The sequence below is a fragment of the Salmo salar genome, chromosome 22 (assembly GCF_965601325.2).
Source record: "Salmo salar chromosome 22, fSalSal1, whole genome shotgun sequence".
Taxonomy (NCBI): domain Eukaryota; kingdom Metazoa; phylum Chordata; class Actinopteri; order Salmoniformes; family Salmonidae; genus Salmo; species Salmo salar.
In genome coordinates, this window is record NC_138312.1 from 43,366,502 (window position 1) to 43,385,080 (window position 18,579).

The 18,579-nt window shown below is 44.5% G+C and overlaps 1 protein-coding gene across 4 annotated transcripts in view; it reads left to right on the forward strand.

Annotated features, from left to right (window-relative positions):
* Window positions 1-18,579, forward strand: part of pparda (peroxisome proliferator-activated receptor delta a) — a 53,074-nt gene that overhangs the window by 10,815 nt on the left and 23,680 nt on the right. For 2 of the 4 annotated variants that reach the window (XM_045704996.2, XM_014167444.3), the window contains exon 2: window positions 14,033-14,498. In XM_045704996.2, coding sequence (XP_045560952.1) covers window positions 14,099-14,498 — 400 coding nt within the window. In that variant the 5' untranslated portion in view covers window positions 14,033-14,098. 4 annotated transcript variants of the gene reach the window in all.

Below are 18,579 nucleotides of genomic sequence, written 5' to 3' on the forward strand. Positions count from 1 at the left end.
ATAGTGCAATAGACCCTTAAAAAAATCATGCCAGAATAATTGTTTGACAGTTTTGTTATGATTTGAGATGTCACTTTTTTAACCTTTAGATCACTGAAAGTGACTTTTTCCCCCCCTCACATTTAACCATGAATTATTTTAGGACTTTAGTTACATACTATCAAAATAGTATGTACTGGATGTAGTATGTACTGGCTTACTGGATATCCTATCTAAAAACATTGACCCCTAGTGATCTGATTATTGACTTTGATCTCAGGCCCTTCTTATGAACATATTTTTCCTTTATAAACAAGTCTTTATAAATGTATATTTTCTTTCTACAACTTATAAGCATACACCTAATACGTTCCCCCTCTTAATGATGCTCATTATACATTAAGGTTGAACCAAAATATTACATGTAACAAATATGAAATGAAATATGAAATGATTATGTGAAATTGAATGAAACAATAATGTATGTTGATGCTAATATGATGTACAATATTCCATTATGTTTCTATAAGATAACAATAGCGTAATATATTTCATATGCCATATACAATTGTTTTGACAGTTTCACTAGTTAATTATAATTAACTTAATCATTATGACACACCCCTCACTATTGTCATTGGTTGCACTAATTGCACAGTTTGTCTACATAACCTGGTTCAAGTATTCATGACATTACCATGAGGAAGGCACAGTGATGCTGAAATGTTGGTAAATACCCATTAACTTAGGGATAGGGGGCAGTATTTTCACCAGCCGGATGAAAAATGTACCCAAATTAAACTGCCTGCTACTCGGGCCCAGGAGGTAGGATATGCATATTATTAGTCGATTTGGATAGAAAACACTCTGAAGTTTCTAAAACTGTTTGCATGGTGTCTGTGAGTATAACAGAACTCATATGGCAGGCAAAAACCTGAGAAAAATCCAACCAGGAAGTGGGAAATCTGAGGTTGTAGTTTTTTCAAGTGATTGCCTTTACAGTATACAGTGACTTAGGGTTCATTTTGTACTTCCTAAAGCTTCCACTAGATGTCAACAGTCTTTAGAACCTTGTTTGAGGATTCTATGGTGAATTTGAAGGGAATAACAGCCCAAGGAAGTAGGTGTCCCATTTTAAGGCATGGGTTCAGTCACGCGCATAGACTTGGGAGCGAGCTGAGTTCATATTCATTCCTAAAGAGAACGGATAGGTCCGGTTGGAATTGTATTGAAGATGTATGTTAAAAACAACCTAAAGATTGATTCTATACATCGTTTGACATGTTTCTACAAACTGTAGTATAACTTTTTTGACTTTTCGTCTGGACTAAGTAAGCACGCGCAATGTGGATTTGGATAGTGAACCTTACACGCAAACAAAATGGATGTATTTGGACATTAAGAAACTTTATCAAACATTTATTGTGGAGCTGGGATTCCTGGGAGTGCATTCTGATGAAGATAATCAAAGGTAAGTGAATATTTATAATGTAATTTCTTAGTTTTATTGACTCCAAGATGGCGGGTTTCTGTTTGCTTGTTGTTGGTGTCTTCTGGGCTGTACTCAGATTTTTGCAAATTGTGCTTTCGCCGTGAACCTTTTTTGAAATCTGACAAAACAGTTGCATTTAGAAGTGTATCTATAATTCTGTGCATAACACTTGTATATTGATCAAAGTTTATGATGAGTATTTCTGTAATATGTGTGCTCATTCACCGTAAGGTTTGGAGGGAAAACATTTCTGAACATTACACGCCAATGTAAAATGTTTTTTTGGGATATAAATATGAACTTTATCGAGCAAAACATACATGTATTGTGTAACATTAAGTCCTATGAGTGCCATCTGATGAAGATCATCAAAGGTTAGTGCTTCATTTTTGCTGTATTTCTGTTTTTTGTGACGTCTCTCCTTGCTAGGAAAATGGCTGTGTGGCTTTTCTTGTTTAGGTGGTGTCCTAACATAATCTAATGTTTTGCTTTCGCCGTGAAGCCTTTTTGAAATTGGACAATGTGGTTAGATTAAGGAGAATCTTTAAAATGGTGTATAATACTTGTATGAGTGAGAAATGTTAATTATGAGATTTTTGCTGTTTTGAATTTGCGCTCTGATTTTTCACCGCCTGTTAAGGGGTCACTAAGAGGTTAACCTCTTACATCTAGACGTTCCGCTAGCGGAACACCTGCTCCAATATCCAATGATAGGCGTGGCGCGAATTACAAATTCCTCAAAAATACAAAAACTTCAATTTTTCAAACATATGACTATTTCACAGCATTTTAAAGACAAGACTCTCCTTTATCTAACCACACTGTCCGATTTCAAAAAGGCTTTACAGCGAAAGCAAAACATTAGATTATGTCAGCAGAGTACCCAGCCAGAAATAATCAGACACCCATTTTTCAAGCTAGCATATAATGTCACAAAAAACTCAATCACAGCTAAATGCAGCACTAACCTTTGATGATCTTCATCAGATGACACACCTAGGACATTATGTTATACAATACATGCATGTTTTGTTCAATCAAGTTCATATTTATATCAAAAACCAGCTTTTTACATTAACATGTGACGTTCAGAACTAGCATACCCACCGCAAACCTCCGGTGAATTTACTAAATTACTCACGCTAAACGTTCACAAAAAACATAACAATTATTTTAAGAATTATAGATACAGAATTCCTTTGTGCAATCGAGGTGTCCGGTTTTAAAATAGCTTTTCGTTGAAAGCACATTTTGCAATATTCTGAGTAGATAGCCCAGCCATCACGGCTAGCTATTTAGACACCCACCAAGTTTAGCCCTGACCAAACTCCGATTTACTATTATAAAAGTTTGATTACCTTTGGTGTTCTTTGTCAGAATGCACTCCCAGGACTGCTACTTCAATAACAAATGTTGGTTTGGTTCAAAATAATCCATAGTTATATCCAAATAGCGGCGTTTTGTTCGTGCGTTCAAGACACTATCCGAAGTGTAAATAAGGGTCACGAGCATGGCGCATTTGTGACAAAAGATTTCTAAATATTCCATTACCGTACCTCGAAGCATGTCAACCGCTGTTTAAAATCAATTTTTATGCAATTTTTCTCGTAAAAAAGCGATAATATTCCGACCGGGAATCTGCGTTTAGGTAAACAGACGAAAGAAAACAAAGCATGGGGTCGACTCGGGCACACAGTACTGTGACCAGCCACTATCCAAACGCGCTACTTTTTTTCAGCCAGAGCCTGCAAAGCCACGATTCAGCTTTTTGCCGCCTTCTGAGAGCCCATGGGAGCCGTAGGAAGTGTCACGTAACAGCAGAGATCCCCTGTAATGGATAGAGATAATCAAGAAGGGCAAGAAATTGTCAGACAGGGCACTTCCTGCATGGAATCTTCTCAGGTTTTGGCCTGCCAAATGAGTTCTGTTATACTCACAGACACCATTCAAACAGTTTTAGAAACTTTGGAGTGTTTTCTATCCAAAGCTAATAATTATATGCATATTCTAATTTCTGGGCAGGAGTAATAATCAGATTAAATCGGGTACGTTTTTTATCCGGCTGTGAAAATACTGCCCCCTAGCCATAACAGGTTAAAGCACCTGTGGCAGCGATTACAGCATTGAGTTTTCTTGGAGTTTCTCCCATTCTTCTCTGCAGATCCTCTCAACCTCTGTCAGGTTGGATGGGGAGTGTTGCTGCACAGCTGTTTTCAGGTCCATCCAGAGATGTTTGATCGGGTTCAAGCCCGGGCTCTGGCTGGTCCACTCAGGGACGTTCAGAGACTTGTCCCAAAGCCACTCCTGTGTTGTCTTGGCTGTGTGCTTAGGGTCGTTGTCCTGTTGGAATGTGAACCTTCGCCCAAGTCTGAGGTCCTGAGCCCTCTGGAGCAATCTGCCATCTGTCAATGATGGATTTACGGTGGTGGGGTGTTGGACTGATCTTGTTGATCGTGTACATACCCTCTACAAACTGACTAAATGATGAAAACGATGCTGGTAGCGGAATTCAATACAGCGGAGAGTTCCTACTACAATGCAACTCAAACACAAACCTCCTGAATATCCTAATGATCCATCTAATCCCCGATTTGGGTTTGTAATCCACTCGCAGACAAATGTGGAAAGCGCAGGGCAATCAGACACAGACTTAAAAAATTTAAGAACAAACTTCCCTTACCCACCACCTTGCTGATCAATGCCCAGTCACTGACAGGAAAAGCGGATGAGCTGTAAGCGAATCTGCGCCTCCAACACGAATACTGGGAGGCCTGTTTGCTGGCGTTTACTGAGACTTAGCTGGATGACAGAGTCCTGGACAGGGAGGTGGAGCCGGCCGGATTCACTCTGGTCAGAGCGGACTGTGATCAGTAACAGGGAAACATCACGGCGGGGGCGTCTGCCTGCTTGTCAGGGACCAGTGGTGTAAATGGATCTTGGTAAGAGAGAGATTCTGTATCCCGACATTGAACTGCTTTCTGCGTCACTGCGACTCTACTATCTGCCCTGTGAGTTCCCCCAATTGTTTGTTACCGTTGTGTACATTCAACCTAAAGCTAATATAACAAAGGCATCAGAGAATATATAATCTGTCACAGAAACTGGAATCCATCTCCCCGTTGCATCCACATTTATTTTAGGGGATTTTAACAACTTTGCACGAAGTCCTGCGCACATACCACCAGAATGTGAAATGTCACACTAGGAAAAATAAGACTCTTGATTTGTGCTATGTGACAATACCAGTTGTGTTCCCGGCCACAACCTGGGGATATCAAACCACAATGTTGTCTACCTCAGGCCAACCTACTGTCAGCTCCTGGAGAGGGAGAAACCCACAGTTAAAACTGTCCAGATCTGGAAGGACAACCGTATCACTTGTCTCCAGGGGTGTTTTGACTGTACTATGTGGGAGGTATTTGAGGACAGCAGCTCTGATCTTGATGAACTCACAGATGTTGTTTCAGACTATGTAAACTTCTGTGTTGAGTCAGTTGTGCCTACTAAAATCTGTAAAATCTTCCCAAACAATAAGCCTTGAGTATCAAAACATCTAATATCACTACTTAATAGGAAGAAGGCAGTTTATGCTGAGGGTGATAGACAGGCTTTAAGAGATGTACAATGTGAGATCAAAAGACAGATACTGGTGGACAAGGAGGCATGCAGGCAAAGAGTGGAGAGGACCCTCTCCTCAGGAAACGCAAGGGTGGGATTAAATCCATGGCTAGTGCCCCCCACATAGGCAGGGGAAAAACCAGTGCTGACTGTGGGAGACATGAGGGCCAGAACATGGCTAATGAACTGCATGTTTTCTTCTCAAGAAATGAATCAGACAATCTTTTGTCGGAGGTTAAACAAATGGAAGCATCATTACAAATGTTTGAGAGGGTTGTTAAACAGGCTGATGTTTTGAAGTAAGTTGTTCAGGGGATGTAACGCACACAAAAGCTCAGGTCCAGACAAAATAAGTGGACATGTGTTAAAGCACTGTGCTGAACAATTGGCTGGTGTTTTTACAGACATTTTCCAATCCTCGCTTGACCAGCAATACCAACCAGTATTGTGGAAAAACTCAATTATACCAATTCCTAAAGCATCTAATCCCTCTGTGCTGAATGACTACAGCCCTGTCGCCTTGACATCCTCAGTAATGAAATGCCTTGAGAAAATTGTAAAAAATCATTCTCAGCGTCACCCAGAAGCTCCTCGACCCATTTCAGTTTGCCTATCAGCCGAGCAGAGGAGTTGATGATGCCATTCTTACTCTCCTCAACATGGTCTACAGACATCTACAGGGTGTACTCTCCTCAACATGGTCTACAGACATCTAGAGGGTGTACTCTCCTTAACATGGTCTATAGACATCTAAAGGGTGTACTCTCCTCAACATGGTCTACAGACATCTAGAGGGTGTACTCTCCTCAACATGGTTTATAGACATCTAGAGGGTGTCAAATCCCATATCAGGGTTTTGTTTGTTGACTTTTCTTCTGCCTTCATCACAATCAAGCCTTACGTTCTGGCACAGAGACTCATTCTTGACTTCTCCTTAGATGGGGGGCTGGTTTTGTGGCTGTTGGACTTCCTGAGCCAACGGTCACAGCGGGTCAAAATAGGTCCCCATGTGTCGGACATACGCAACACCAACACAGGCTCTCCTCAGGGATGTGTTGTACTAGTTCCCATCCTGACAGACACCTCGTTAAGTTCGCTGATGACACTGCCTTGATCAGCCTGTTGCATGATGACGAGGAACACCATGGCCCGGTCCTAAATTACTTTGTAGAGTGGTGTGATGAATCACACTTGGTCCTCAATACCAATAAGACCAAAGAGATGGGAATAGACTTCAGGAAGCATACAACACCTACCTCTGCAACATCAACCAGAGGTCAGAATATAGAGATTGTAGAGGAATACAAATATCTAGGTGTCCTCTTGGACAATAAGCTTCAGTGGAGTTAATGTACAGACCTGATCTACAAAAAGAGTCAACAGACTACTTTCTCAAAAAGCTGAGATCTTTTAATGTTAATTGTACTATACTGACTCTGTTTTACAAATCTTTCATTGAGTGTTTTAACTGTTTGTATTGTTTGTTGATTTGGCAATGCCACTGTCAACAAGAGAAATATGATGAAAAGGATTTTCACCACAGCAAGCAAGGTACTTGGAGTCACACAGACAGGCCTGGATGAGATCTTTAAGGTCAGGACCCTCCTCAAGGCTCACAAAATCATTTTAGACCCAAGCCCCCCCCCTGTACCCGGACTTTGAACTACTCCCCTCTGGGCGCAGGTATAGGGCACTGAGGCTATCCGGAACATATTCCAGTCCACGTGATCGAAGCAATCTTGAAGCGTGGAATCTGATTGGTCGGACCAGCGTTGAACAGACCTGAGCACGGGCGTTTCCTGTTTTACTTTCTGTCTATAGGCTGGGAGCAACAAAATGGAGTAGTGGTCAGATTTGCCGAAAGGAGGGCAGGGGGAGGGCTTTGTATGCATCGCGGAAGTTAGAGTAGCTATGATCCAGAATGCTTCCAGCTCGAGTTGCGCATTCGATATGCTGATACATTTTAGGGAGCCTTGTTTTCAGATTAGCTTTGTTTAAATCTCCAGCTACAATAAATGCAGCCTCAGGATATATGGTTTCCAGTTTACATAGAGTCCAGTGAAGTTGAGGTGTCTGCTTGGGGGGGGGGGGGATATACACGGCTGTGATTTATAATTGAAGAGAATTCTCTTGGTAGATAATGCGGTCGGCATTTGACTGTAAGGAATTCTTGGTCAGGTGAACAAAAGGGCTTGAGTTCCTGTATGTTGTTATGATTACACCACAAATCGTTAATCATAAGGCATACACCCCCGCCCTTCTTCTACCAGAGAGATGTTTGTTTCTGTCGGTGCGATGCTTGAAGAAACCGGGTGGCTGTACCGACTCTGATAACATATCCCAAGTGAGCCATGTTTCCGTGAAACAGAGAATGTTACAATCTCTGATGTCTCTCTGGAAGGCAACCCTTGCTTGAATTTCGTCTACCTTGTTGTCAAGAGACTGGACATTGTCAAGTAGTATACTCGTGAGTGATCGGGAAAGTCGTAATGTTGGTAAGTTGACATTGCTCTTATATCCAATAGTTCTTCCCGGCTGTAATAAGACTTAATATTTCCTGGAGTAACAGTGTAAGAAATAATACATAGAAAAATAAAATACTGCATAGTTTCCTAGGAATGCGACGCGACCATCTCTGTCGGCGCGATGCTGCTTGGTTTCCTTTGTTAGGTATGCTAGTCATCGCCATGGACTAGTGTAAAAAAAATAATAATAATAAAAAACGGAATGAAGTTAAGTACAGGCAAAATCCTAGAGGAAACCTGATTCAGTCTGCTTTCCAACCGACACTCGGAGACAAATTCACCTTTCAGCAAGACAATGACTTAAAACACAAGTGCAAATATTACCAAGATGACATTGAATGTTCCTGAGTGGCCGAGTTAGTTTTGACTTAAATCGGCTTGAAAATCTATGGCAAGACTTTAAAATGGCTGTCTATCAATGATCAACAACCAACTTGATAAAGCTTGAAGAATAAAAAAAATAATAATAATTGATTCTAACATGTATTGACTCAGGAGTGTGAATACTTAAGTAAATAAGATATTTCTGTTTTAATTTTCAATTTAGCAAACATTTCTAAAAACATGTTTTCACTTTGTCGTTTTGTGGGAAAGGTGATACCTACAGTTGAAGTCAGAAGTTTACATACACCTTAGCCAAATACATTTTAACTCAGTTTTTCACAATTCCTGACATTTAATCCTAGTAAAGATTCCCTTTGTTAGGTCAGTTAGGATCACCACTTTATTTTAAGAATGTCAAATGTCAGAATAATAGTAGAGTGTTTTATTTCAGCTTGTATTTCTTTCATCACATTCCCAGTGGGTCAGAAGTTTACATACACTCAATTAGTACTCAATTATTCATCTCAGCCTATGCTACCCTCCAGTCCCTAGACTTCCTGGTGCTGACGGAAACATGGATTACCACAGATAACACTGCTACTCCTACTGCTCTCTCTTCGTCTGCCAACGTGTTCTCGCATACCCCTAGAGCATCGAGCCAGCGGGGTGGTGGCACTGGAATCCTCATCTCTCCCAAGTGGACATTCTCTCTTTCTCCCCTGACCCATCTGTCTATCTCCTCATTTGAATTCCATGCTGTCACAGTTACCAGCCCTTTCAAGCTTAACATCCTTATCATTTATCGCCCTCCAGGTTCCCTTGGAGAGTTCATCAATGAGCTTGACGCCTTGATAAGTTCCTTTCCTGAGGATGGCTCACCTCTCACAGTTCTGGGTGACTTTAACCTCCCCACGTCTACCTTTGACTCATTCCTCTCTGCCTCCTTCTTTCCACTCCTCTCCTCTTTTGACCTCACCCTCTCACCTTCCCCCCCTACTCACAAGGCAGGCAATACGCTTGACCTCATCTTTACTAGATGCTGTTCTTCCACTAATCTCATTGCAACTCCCCTCCAAATCTCCGACCACTACCTTGTATCCTTTTCCCTCTTGCTCTCATCCAACACTTCTCACTCTGCCCCTACTCGGATGGTATTGCGCCGTCCCAACCTTCGCTCTCTCTCTCCCGCTACTCTCTCCTCTTCCATCCTATCATCTCTTCCCTCTGCTCAAACCTTCTCCAACCTATCTCCTGATTCTGCCTCCTCAACCCTCCTCTCCTCCCTTTCTGCATCCTTTGATTTTCTCTGTCCCCTATCCTCCAGGCCGGCTCGGTCCTCCCCTCCTGCTCCGTGGCTCGACGACTCACTACGAGCTCACAGAACAAGGCTCCGGGCAGCCGAGCGGAAATGTAGGAAAACTCGCCTCCCTGCGGACCTGGCATCCTTTCACTCACTCCTCTCTACATTCTCCTCTTCTGTCTCTGCTGCTAAAGCCACTTTCTACCACTCTAAATTCCAAGCATCTGCCTCTAACCCTAGGAAGCTCTTTGCTACCTTCTCCTCCCTCCTGAATCCTCCTCCCCCTCCCCCCCCCCTCCTCCCTCTCTGCGTTTGACTTCGTCAACCATTTTGAAAAGAAGGTTGACGATATCCGATCCTCGTTTGCTAAGTCAAACGACACCGCTGGTCCTGCTCACACTGCCCTACCCTGTGCTTTGACCTCTTTCTCCCCTCTCTCTCCAGATGAAATCTCGCGTCTTGTGACGGCCGGCCGCCCAACAACCTGCCCACTTGACCCTATCCCCTCCTCTCTTCTCCAGACCATTTCCGGAGACCTTCTCCCCTTCCTCACCTCGCTCATCAACTCATCCTTGACCGCTGGCTACGTCCCTTCCGTCTTCAAGAGAGCGAGAGTTGCACCCCTTCTGAAAAAACCTACACTCGATCCCTCCGATGTCAACAACTACAGACCAGTATCCCTTCTTTCTTTTCTCTCCAAAACTCTTGAACGTGCCGTCCTTGGCCAGCTCTCCTGCTATCTCTCTCAGAATGACCTTCTTGATCCTAATCAGTCAGGTTTCAAGACTGGGCATTCAACTGAGACTGCTCTTCTCTGTGTCACGGAGGCTCTCCGCACTGCTAAAGCTAACTCTCTCTCCTCTGCTCTCATCCTTCTAGACCTATCTGCTGCCTTTGATACTGTGAACCATCAGATCCTCCTCTCCACCCTCTCCGAGTTGGGCATCTCCGGCGCGGCCCACGCTTGGATTGCGTCCTACCTGACAGGTCGCTCCTACCAGGTGGCGTGGCGAGAATCTGTCTCCGCACCATGCGCTCTCACCACTGGTGTCCCCCAGGGCTCTGTTTTAGGCCCTCTCCTATTCTCGCTATACACCAAGTCACTTGGCTCTGTCATATCCTCACATGGTCTCTCCTATCATTGCTATGCAGACGACACACAATTAATCTTCTCCTTTCCCCCTTCTGATAACCAGGCGGCGAATCGCATCTCTGCATGTCTGTCAGACATATCAGTGTGGATGACGGATCACCAGCTCAAGCTGAACCTCGGCAAGACGGAGCTGCTCTTCCTCCCGGGGAAGGACTGCCCGTTCCATGATCTCGCCATCACGGTTGACAACTCCCTTGTGTCCTCCTCCCAGAGTGCTAAGAACCTTGGCGTGATCCTGGACAACACCCTGTCGTTCTCCACTAACATCAAGGCGGTGACCCGATCCTGTAGGTTCATGCTCTACAACATTCGCAGAGTACGACCCTGCCTCACACAGGAAGCGGCGCAGGTCCTAATCCAGGCACTTGTCATCTCCCGTCTGGATTACTGCAACTCGCTGTTGGCTGGGCTCCCTGCCTGTGCCATTAAACCCCTACAACTCATCCAGAACGCCGCAGCCCGTCTGGTGTTCAACCTTCCCAAGTTCTCTCACGTCACCCCGCTCCTCCGCTCTCTCCACTGGCTTCCAATTGAAGCTCGCATCCGCTACAAGACCATGGTGATTGCCTACGGAGCTGTGAAGGGAACGGCACCTCCATACCTTCAGGCTCTGATCAGGCCCTACACCCAAACAAGGGCACTGCGTTCATCCACCACTGGCCTGCTGGCCCCCTTACCTCTGAGGAAGCACAGTTCCCGCTCAGCCCAGTCAAAACTGTTCGCTGCTCTGGCACCCCAATGGTGGAACAAGCTCCCTCACGACGCCAGGACAGCGGAGTCAATCACCACCTTCCGGAGACACCTGAAACCCCACCTCTTTAAGGAATACCTAGGATAGGATAAAGTAATCCTTCTAACCCCCCCCCCTTAAAAGATTTAGATGCACTATTGTAAAGTGGTTGTTCCACTGGATATCATAAGGTGAATGCACCATTTTGTAAGTCGCTCTGGATAAGAGCGTCTGCTAAATGACTTAAATGTAAATGTAAATGTAGTATTTGGTAGCATTGGCTTTAAATTGTTCAACTTGGGTCAAACATTTCGGGTAGCCTTCCACAAGCTTCCCACAATAAGTTGGGTGAATTTTGGCCCATTCCTCCTGACAGAGCTGGTGTAACTGAGTCAGGTTTGTCGGCCTCCTTGCTCGCACACGCTTTTTCAGTTCTGCCCACAAATTTCCTATAGGATTGAGGTCAGGGCTTTGTGATGGCCACTCCAATACCTTGACTTTGTTGTCCTTAAGCCATTTTGCCACACCTTTGGAAGTATGCTTGGGGTCATTGTCCATTTGGAAGACCCATTTGCGACCAAGCTTTAACTTCCTGACTGATGTCTTGATGTTGCTTCAATATATCCACATAATTTTCCTGCCTCATGATGCCATCCATTTTGTGAAGTGCACCAGTCCCTCCTGCAGCAAAGCACCCCCACAACATGAAACTGCCACCCCCGTGCTTCACAGTTGGGATGGTGTTCTTCGGCTTGCAAGCCTCCCCCTTTTTCCTCAAAACATAACGATGGTCATTATGACAAAATGGTTCTATTTTTGTTTCATCAGACCAGAGGACTTTTCTCCAAAAAGTACGATCTTTGTCTCCATGTGCAGTTGCAAACCCGTCTCAGAACGCGTCTCCTTCCTGAGCGGTATGACGGCTACGTGGTCCCATGGTGTTTATACTTGCGTACAGATGAACGTGGTACCTTCAGGTGTTTAGAAATTGCTCCCAAGAATCAACCAGACATGTGGAGGTCTACAAAAAAAATTACTTGTGTCATGCACAAAGTAGATGTCCTAACCCACTTGCCAAAACTATAGTTTGTTAACAAGAAATTTGTGGAGTGGTTAAAAAACAAGTTTTAATGACTCCAACCTAAGTGTATGTAAACTTCCGACTTCAACTGTAGTCAGTCGCACAATTGAATGCATTCAACTGAAATGTCTACCCCGTTTAACCGAACCCCTCTGAATCAGAGCGGTGCGGGGGGGCTGCCTTAATCGACATCCACATCATCAGCAACAGGGGAGCAGTTGTTGTTGGGGGTTAACTACCTTGCTCAGGGATTCAAACCAGCAACCTTTCGGTTTACTGGCCCAGCGCTTTTAACTGCTGCATTCAGGCTATAATGCAACAAATGTAATGCAACAAAATGTGTCATGGGGTACGAATACTTTCTGAAGGCACTATCTCCTAATAATATTGCCAGTTTGATGACTTGTGATTGGATGACAACAAGCTACACGCGCCACTCTCATGGAAAAGCAAGAGCACCAGCTGCATAAATGATAAAACATTTCTCTCTCTGCAGGAAGTGCAATGTAGACCATCTGCATTGTGAATTCATGTGGAATTTTATGAATTTTTCTTATTTTAACTTAACGGCTTTAAACTGTATAACTGATCAATGCACCAAAACAAATCCTATGAAATGACGTCAACACATACTGGAGGAGTTACTGGCTAGGTACAAGTGGCTAGCTTAACTAACGAACTAGCTACATCGGTCGCGGCGCGCATGACCAGAATGGCACATCGATGAACCGCGAAAGGCACATCCCATTTCTGTTAGAAAATTGAGAAAGAGGAGGAGTTGGACTGTTTTGTGCCCAAAATTTACCTTTAAGAACAATTTTCCATTTGTCACATTCCTAGTCTCTGGTATTCTCTCTTCCCTCTTTTAAACTCACCAGACAAAGACTTGGTGATTTCCCCCATGAAATCAGCCCTATAGCCTGTTCGTATGAACCCTATTTCCACTTGACAAATGCACACACACACACACACTCACTCACCCACATGAACAGTGACCCAAGGCCAGTGGGGGAAAGTCCATGGCTGTTCAGCAGGAAGTACGGAATGTGGGAAAAGGTCAGTGGTGCTAGCTGATCCGCAGAGCGTCCCTACACGCACACAAACAGAGAGCGTCTTCAGCTCAGGGCTCTCCGACCCAACAACAAGTGTCTGTAGAAAAACACCAGCCTTGCCTGCCCCAGGGCCCACGTGCTGGGGCTTGGAGGCTAGCCCACTCACTGCGTGTGCATGTGTTTCTCTCTGAACAACAAGGCCTACACATTGATGCCAATGGGTTAGCTTATTCTTTCTCTCGCTACTCTTTTGATCTTCCCCTTTTTCTATCTTCTCTCTGTTAGTGATTAGCTGAGAGAGAATTTCAGTGATTTTAGAGTCTTAACAGCTGGCTCTCCTCAGTAACGAACTAACTACAGGCCTGCATTAAAAACCTCTAACCTGGCCCATATGCTATGTTTCTGTGGGGGAGGCTGTTTCTGTCTCTCTGGGTTGGCGGTGCGCTGGTTAAGGCTTGCTCAGCTGCAGAGGGATCTGGTGAATGAGACCAGATCAAACTCTCTTATTACAAGTGTTTCCAGAAGAGACTGTGCCGGTTACACTGTTCCATGTTCAAGCCTTTCATTGTCTCTCAATGTGTTGTTTTAACTGGGGAGAAGTGTTTCATGGATCTGATTGGATGTCTAACTTTGTAAAAGGCATTTCGATTGGACAGTCACTGTATTCTGTGGTAGCTGCTCTGATTGGCTGCAACCCTATCATGACACATCACCGATTGAGAATAAATAATTCCTCTGTAACATATCTGTACTAACTGGCTGTTCCCCTCCTCCCCAGCAGGGCGGCAATGGTGTTGCCATGACCGAGGGCGGCTGAGAGTCAGGGGAGAAGCTACGCAGCACCATGGAGGGCACCAGGGCCGCCGTCTTAGCGCTGGTCAAAAGCAAAGCCCCTCGACGGGACCGGAAGTGGCGTGTCGGGGCTTTGGTAAGGAAAGGGGGAGTCTGCCGGAACGGGACCACCTCACCACATGGGGAGTGCACCTCGGACGGAGAGAGGGGGCTGGAGTCCTCCTTGGAGGTGCAGAAGCCATCCCTGCTGTCGAAGGGGCTGGGAGAGAGAGTGGTGGCGCAAGGAGCAGAGGTGTCACCTGAGGGGGAGGAGGGCCTTGGCTCCTGGGACATGAAGTCTCATGACGAAGAGGTTGTGCAGCAGGAGCAAGAGGATCAGCAGGAGAAGGGGAGTAGTAACAGCCACAGCACCTCCAATACGGACAGCCCTGCCCTCTCCAGTAGCTGTACAGGTGAGACACACACACACACACACACACACACACACACACACACACACACACACACACACCACACAAGACCTGGGTTCAAATACTATTTCAAGTATCTCAATTACTTTCACACACATTTCATAGTAAGTATTCAGATATTTATTATTTGAATATTGGCATGTATTTGAAAATACTCATACACTTACTCAAATATACTCCCATTCCCATGGTATTTGAAAATAGTATTTGAAATATGTATTTGAAAATACTTTCAAATAGTAGGCTATTTATATGAAATTATTTGAAAATACTTTCAAATACTTCCAATTAGGGCTGTGACGGTCGTGGAATTTTGTATTACGGTTATTGGCCAGCCAAATGACCACAGTCACTGTTATAATCGTTGGAATGGTATTTTTTTATTTTTTTATTTTTTTTAGATTCAGTTTCCCCTCTCCTCTGCTCCTGACTGCATGTGCTGCTGCTGCTGCTGCTGCTGCAGGGAGGGGAGGTGTTGACCAGGCTTGTTTGCTACAACACCTTGCTTGTTTCAGCGAGGAGCAACAAAGTTTCATCACATTCTAAAGAGTCCATGTTACTGCGGAAACGGACTCAAGCGTGCAAATGCCAGGTCGTTCCATCTTCAGTTAGCTAGTCGTTCTACACAACAACAAACGGTTTTTATGTTTTTGGTGTGTTTTATACGCTATTTATACAGTATGTGTGCCAGCCCTACTTCCAATAGAAGTAGTTGATTCAGGCCACATTATTTTAAAATACTCAAATAGACAGAAAAAAATATTTAAATATCAAATACACATGTATTTGAACCCTGTTGATGATTAGTGAAATGTGGCCCACCTTGTGTGCTACATCTGTTTTGATCGTAGTTGTTCCTATAGCATAAACACAGCATCACCTTTTACTCTATTTCTCACAAAGTAAAGTCCCTGTGATGTTTACCTTTAGACATAGCACCTATAACCCAGTCCCCTCGTTGACTTGAGAGAACTCTGTGTTCCAATCTAGAACTGTGTGCTGATCTATAACTTAAACTTCTATCCTAGAACTCAGTGTTCTGACATAAAACTCAGTGTGTTGATCTAGAACTGTAGTTTTGGGGGGGGTCTACATATTTTTATGATGTTTTATGATGTACACTCCCTGGTAATCCATCTGGCCCCGCAGCTTTGTGAATGTTAACCTGTTTAAAGGTCTTGCTCACATCGGCTACCGAGAGCGTTATCGCACAGTCGTCCAGAACAGCTGGTGCTCTCATGTATGCTTCAGTGTTGCTTGCCTCGAAGCGAGCATAAAAGGCATTTAGCTCATCTGGTAGGCTCACGTCACTGGGCAGGCAGATGCCAGGAGAACGATACCCGCCCCAGTACATAGTGCCAACTGTAAAGTTTGTTTCAGGAGGAATAATGGTCTGTGGCTGTTCATCGTTCGGGCTAGGCTCCTTAGTTCCAGTGAAGGGAAACCTTAACAGCATACAACAACATTTTAGACGATTCTGTACTTCCAACTTTGGGGCAACAGTTTGAGGAAGGCCCTTTCCTGTTTCAGCATGACAATGCCCTCGTTCAAAGCGAGTTCCATACAGAAATGGTTTGTTGAGATCAGTGTGGAAGAACTTGACTGTCCTGCTCAGAGCCCTGACCCGCAGCAATGTTCCAACATCTAGTAGAAAGCCTTCCCGCAAGAGTGGAGGCTGTTATAGCAGCAAAGCGGGGACCAACTCCATATTAATGCCCGTGATTTTGGAATTAGATGTTCTATGAGCAGGTGTCCGCATACAATCGATTGGTCGAACGAACAGAGGACTTTTGGTCGACCAAGATTTGTTTAGTCGGTGACAGCCCTAGTACCTTGTAAACAAATAGTTTGCAATTAGCCTTAACTTAATTTGCAGGCCTAGATCTCATCCACAAATGGCTTTCGAGAATGGTTAGCCCTCTGTGTCCTTGAGAGGCCCATTGACTTCTCCTCCAGATACAGACACCCTTTGATATGGAGCACTGCCTTGCTGTTTGTGTTTTACGGACGAGAGATCGTTATCTCCAGTCCACTTACACACACACACACACACACACACACACACACACACACAGGTACACCGCCATTCATGTGTGCATACTCACACACTCAGTTACACACGCATGCACACCCTCACCAACTTACACACACCCTCAGTACATGGAGCAGTTCAATGTGTCCCGGTAAAGGCCTCTGGTGGTGTTAACGCTGAGCTGCTCTCCCTCAGAGCATTTACACCAACCACAGTCAGACCAAACAGCTACTGTACCAAGAAGACACTGCTCTCACGGTTTCCTCCACCAGTGGCTCCTAAGACAACCTCCATGGTGTTCTATTAAAATCAATAGGAGACATTTTATGAGGTAGTGCAACAGAACTAGGTGGAGGTCTGGGAGTAATGGAATGAGAAACCTTGTTCTCTACAGGGCCATGTAGACATTCTCTCCTTTATTCTCCCGTATAGGATACTTCTCTATTTCCTACAATCTGGTCATATTTGGCCTCCTCTCTCTCCAAGCTCTGCCAACCTAAATGTTCCAGTCTGGTCAGTCGAGCTGTGTGTGTTTGTCTTGGCAGGTGGGAGATGGCACCTTCTCAAAGGAGCTAATGTTGTTAGGCTGTGGTCAAGTACGGCGGTCAAGTCAGTTGAGGTCTCTGAAGTTTTTTTTCTTTTTCGTAAAAACATTGAGAATGAGTCAGACTACACTACACACTATTAGGGTTTCAAGTAAACAGTATTGCTGCAGACAAGCAACATCTAGTGTTTCCCTCAAAACGACTACCCTCCTGTCACGCAACTTTGCCACTGAAACGTATTAATAACTCCACTCTTCTCAGGCGCTGGACAACAGGCAGTTTAAGTACTGACGGTAAAAATACTGGAGATGGAAAACAACTCCATATCTACTCAGTGTTTGAGTTTGATAGTTTACCCCAAGGAGGCACATTAAGGTGGCAATGAGGTGCTTCATGTTTAAGCAGAGATTACGTTATACGAATAGAAAAGCAAGTTCACTGAATTCCTCGTCATTAAAACCTAGTGTTGGACTGATACGCGTGCTTCTACACCTGCATTGCTTGCTGTTTGGGGTTTTAGGCTGGGTTTCTGTACAGCACGTTGTGACATCAGCTAAGAAGGGCTTTATAAGAAGGGCTTTATAAATAGATTTGATTGATTGATGCACACTATGGCGATTTCTCAATTTTGAGGAGGCAAGGAAAGAAGATGCAAGGAATGGAGGAAAGATTAATTGGGAAAGAGGCTCTTAGAGGAAAGTGGTCATGGATGAGGCATTGAGAACCCCCTCGGCTGGTCTGTCAGTCTGTTCTCATTCTGGGGGAGTTACTTCTCCTCAGGCGCCTCGGCTTCCTCCCACACAGCGGAGCTCAGGCCCTCTTCCTTCTCTCTCTCGCTCTCTATGTGGCTCTTCGCTGCCCGGCCTATCCCTGCTGTGCTGGGTTTCCCATGTTTTCATCCTGGCCTAGCCTAGCAACGTAGCCCTGCCGTCAGGTTAAGCCTAGAATTAAATGGATAGAATAGAACACCCGTAACGTGGTCCTAAATTCTCAAGTGGAACATTGCATTGAAGTGGATTGTCCCTTCTACTCCATTCTGTTTCTATGGTGTGTAGCAGAGTGGATAGAACAGAAGGCACTTGGTTCCAAATTCTGAAATGGAACGTTGCCTTATAACGTAATGTCCCTCCTTGCTATTCTAGTTTTAAACAGGGTGTTGGAGAAATCCCCCTAGCAACAGAACGGAGAGAACAGAACACATGGTTGGAACAGAATGTGTAGAGTGGAACACACATGGTTCTAAGTTCTGGAATGGAATGTCACTTTAATCGGATTGTCCCTCTTAGCCGGTGTTAATCTATGGTGTCTCCTACCCCTGGCATTTCTAGCATAGCTCCTGGGCTCCACTGGGAGAACCCTTTGGCAGGCAGCGGCAGAGATTACACCTCGGGGAGGGAGCAGGCTGGAACTCACTAGCACTGAGTAGATCCTTGACACAGACACATTTACACAGTGGTGGAAAAAGTACTCAATTGTCATACTTGAG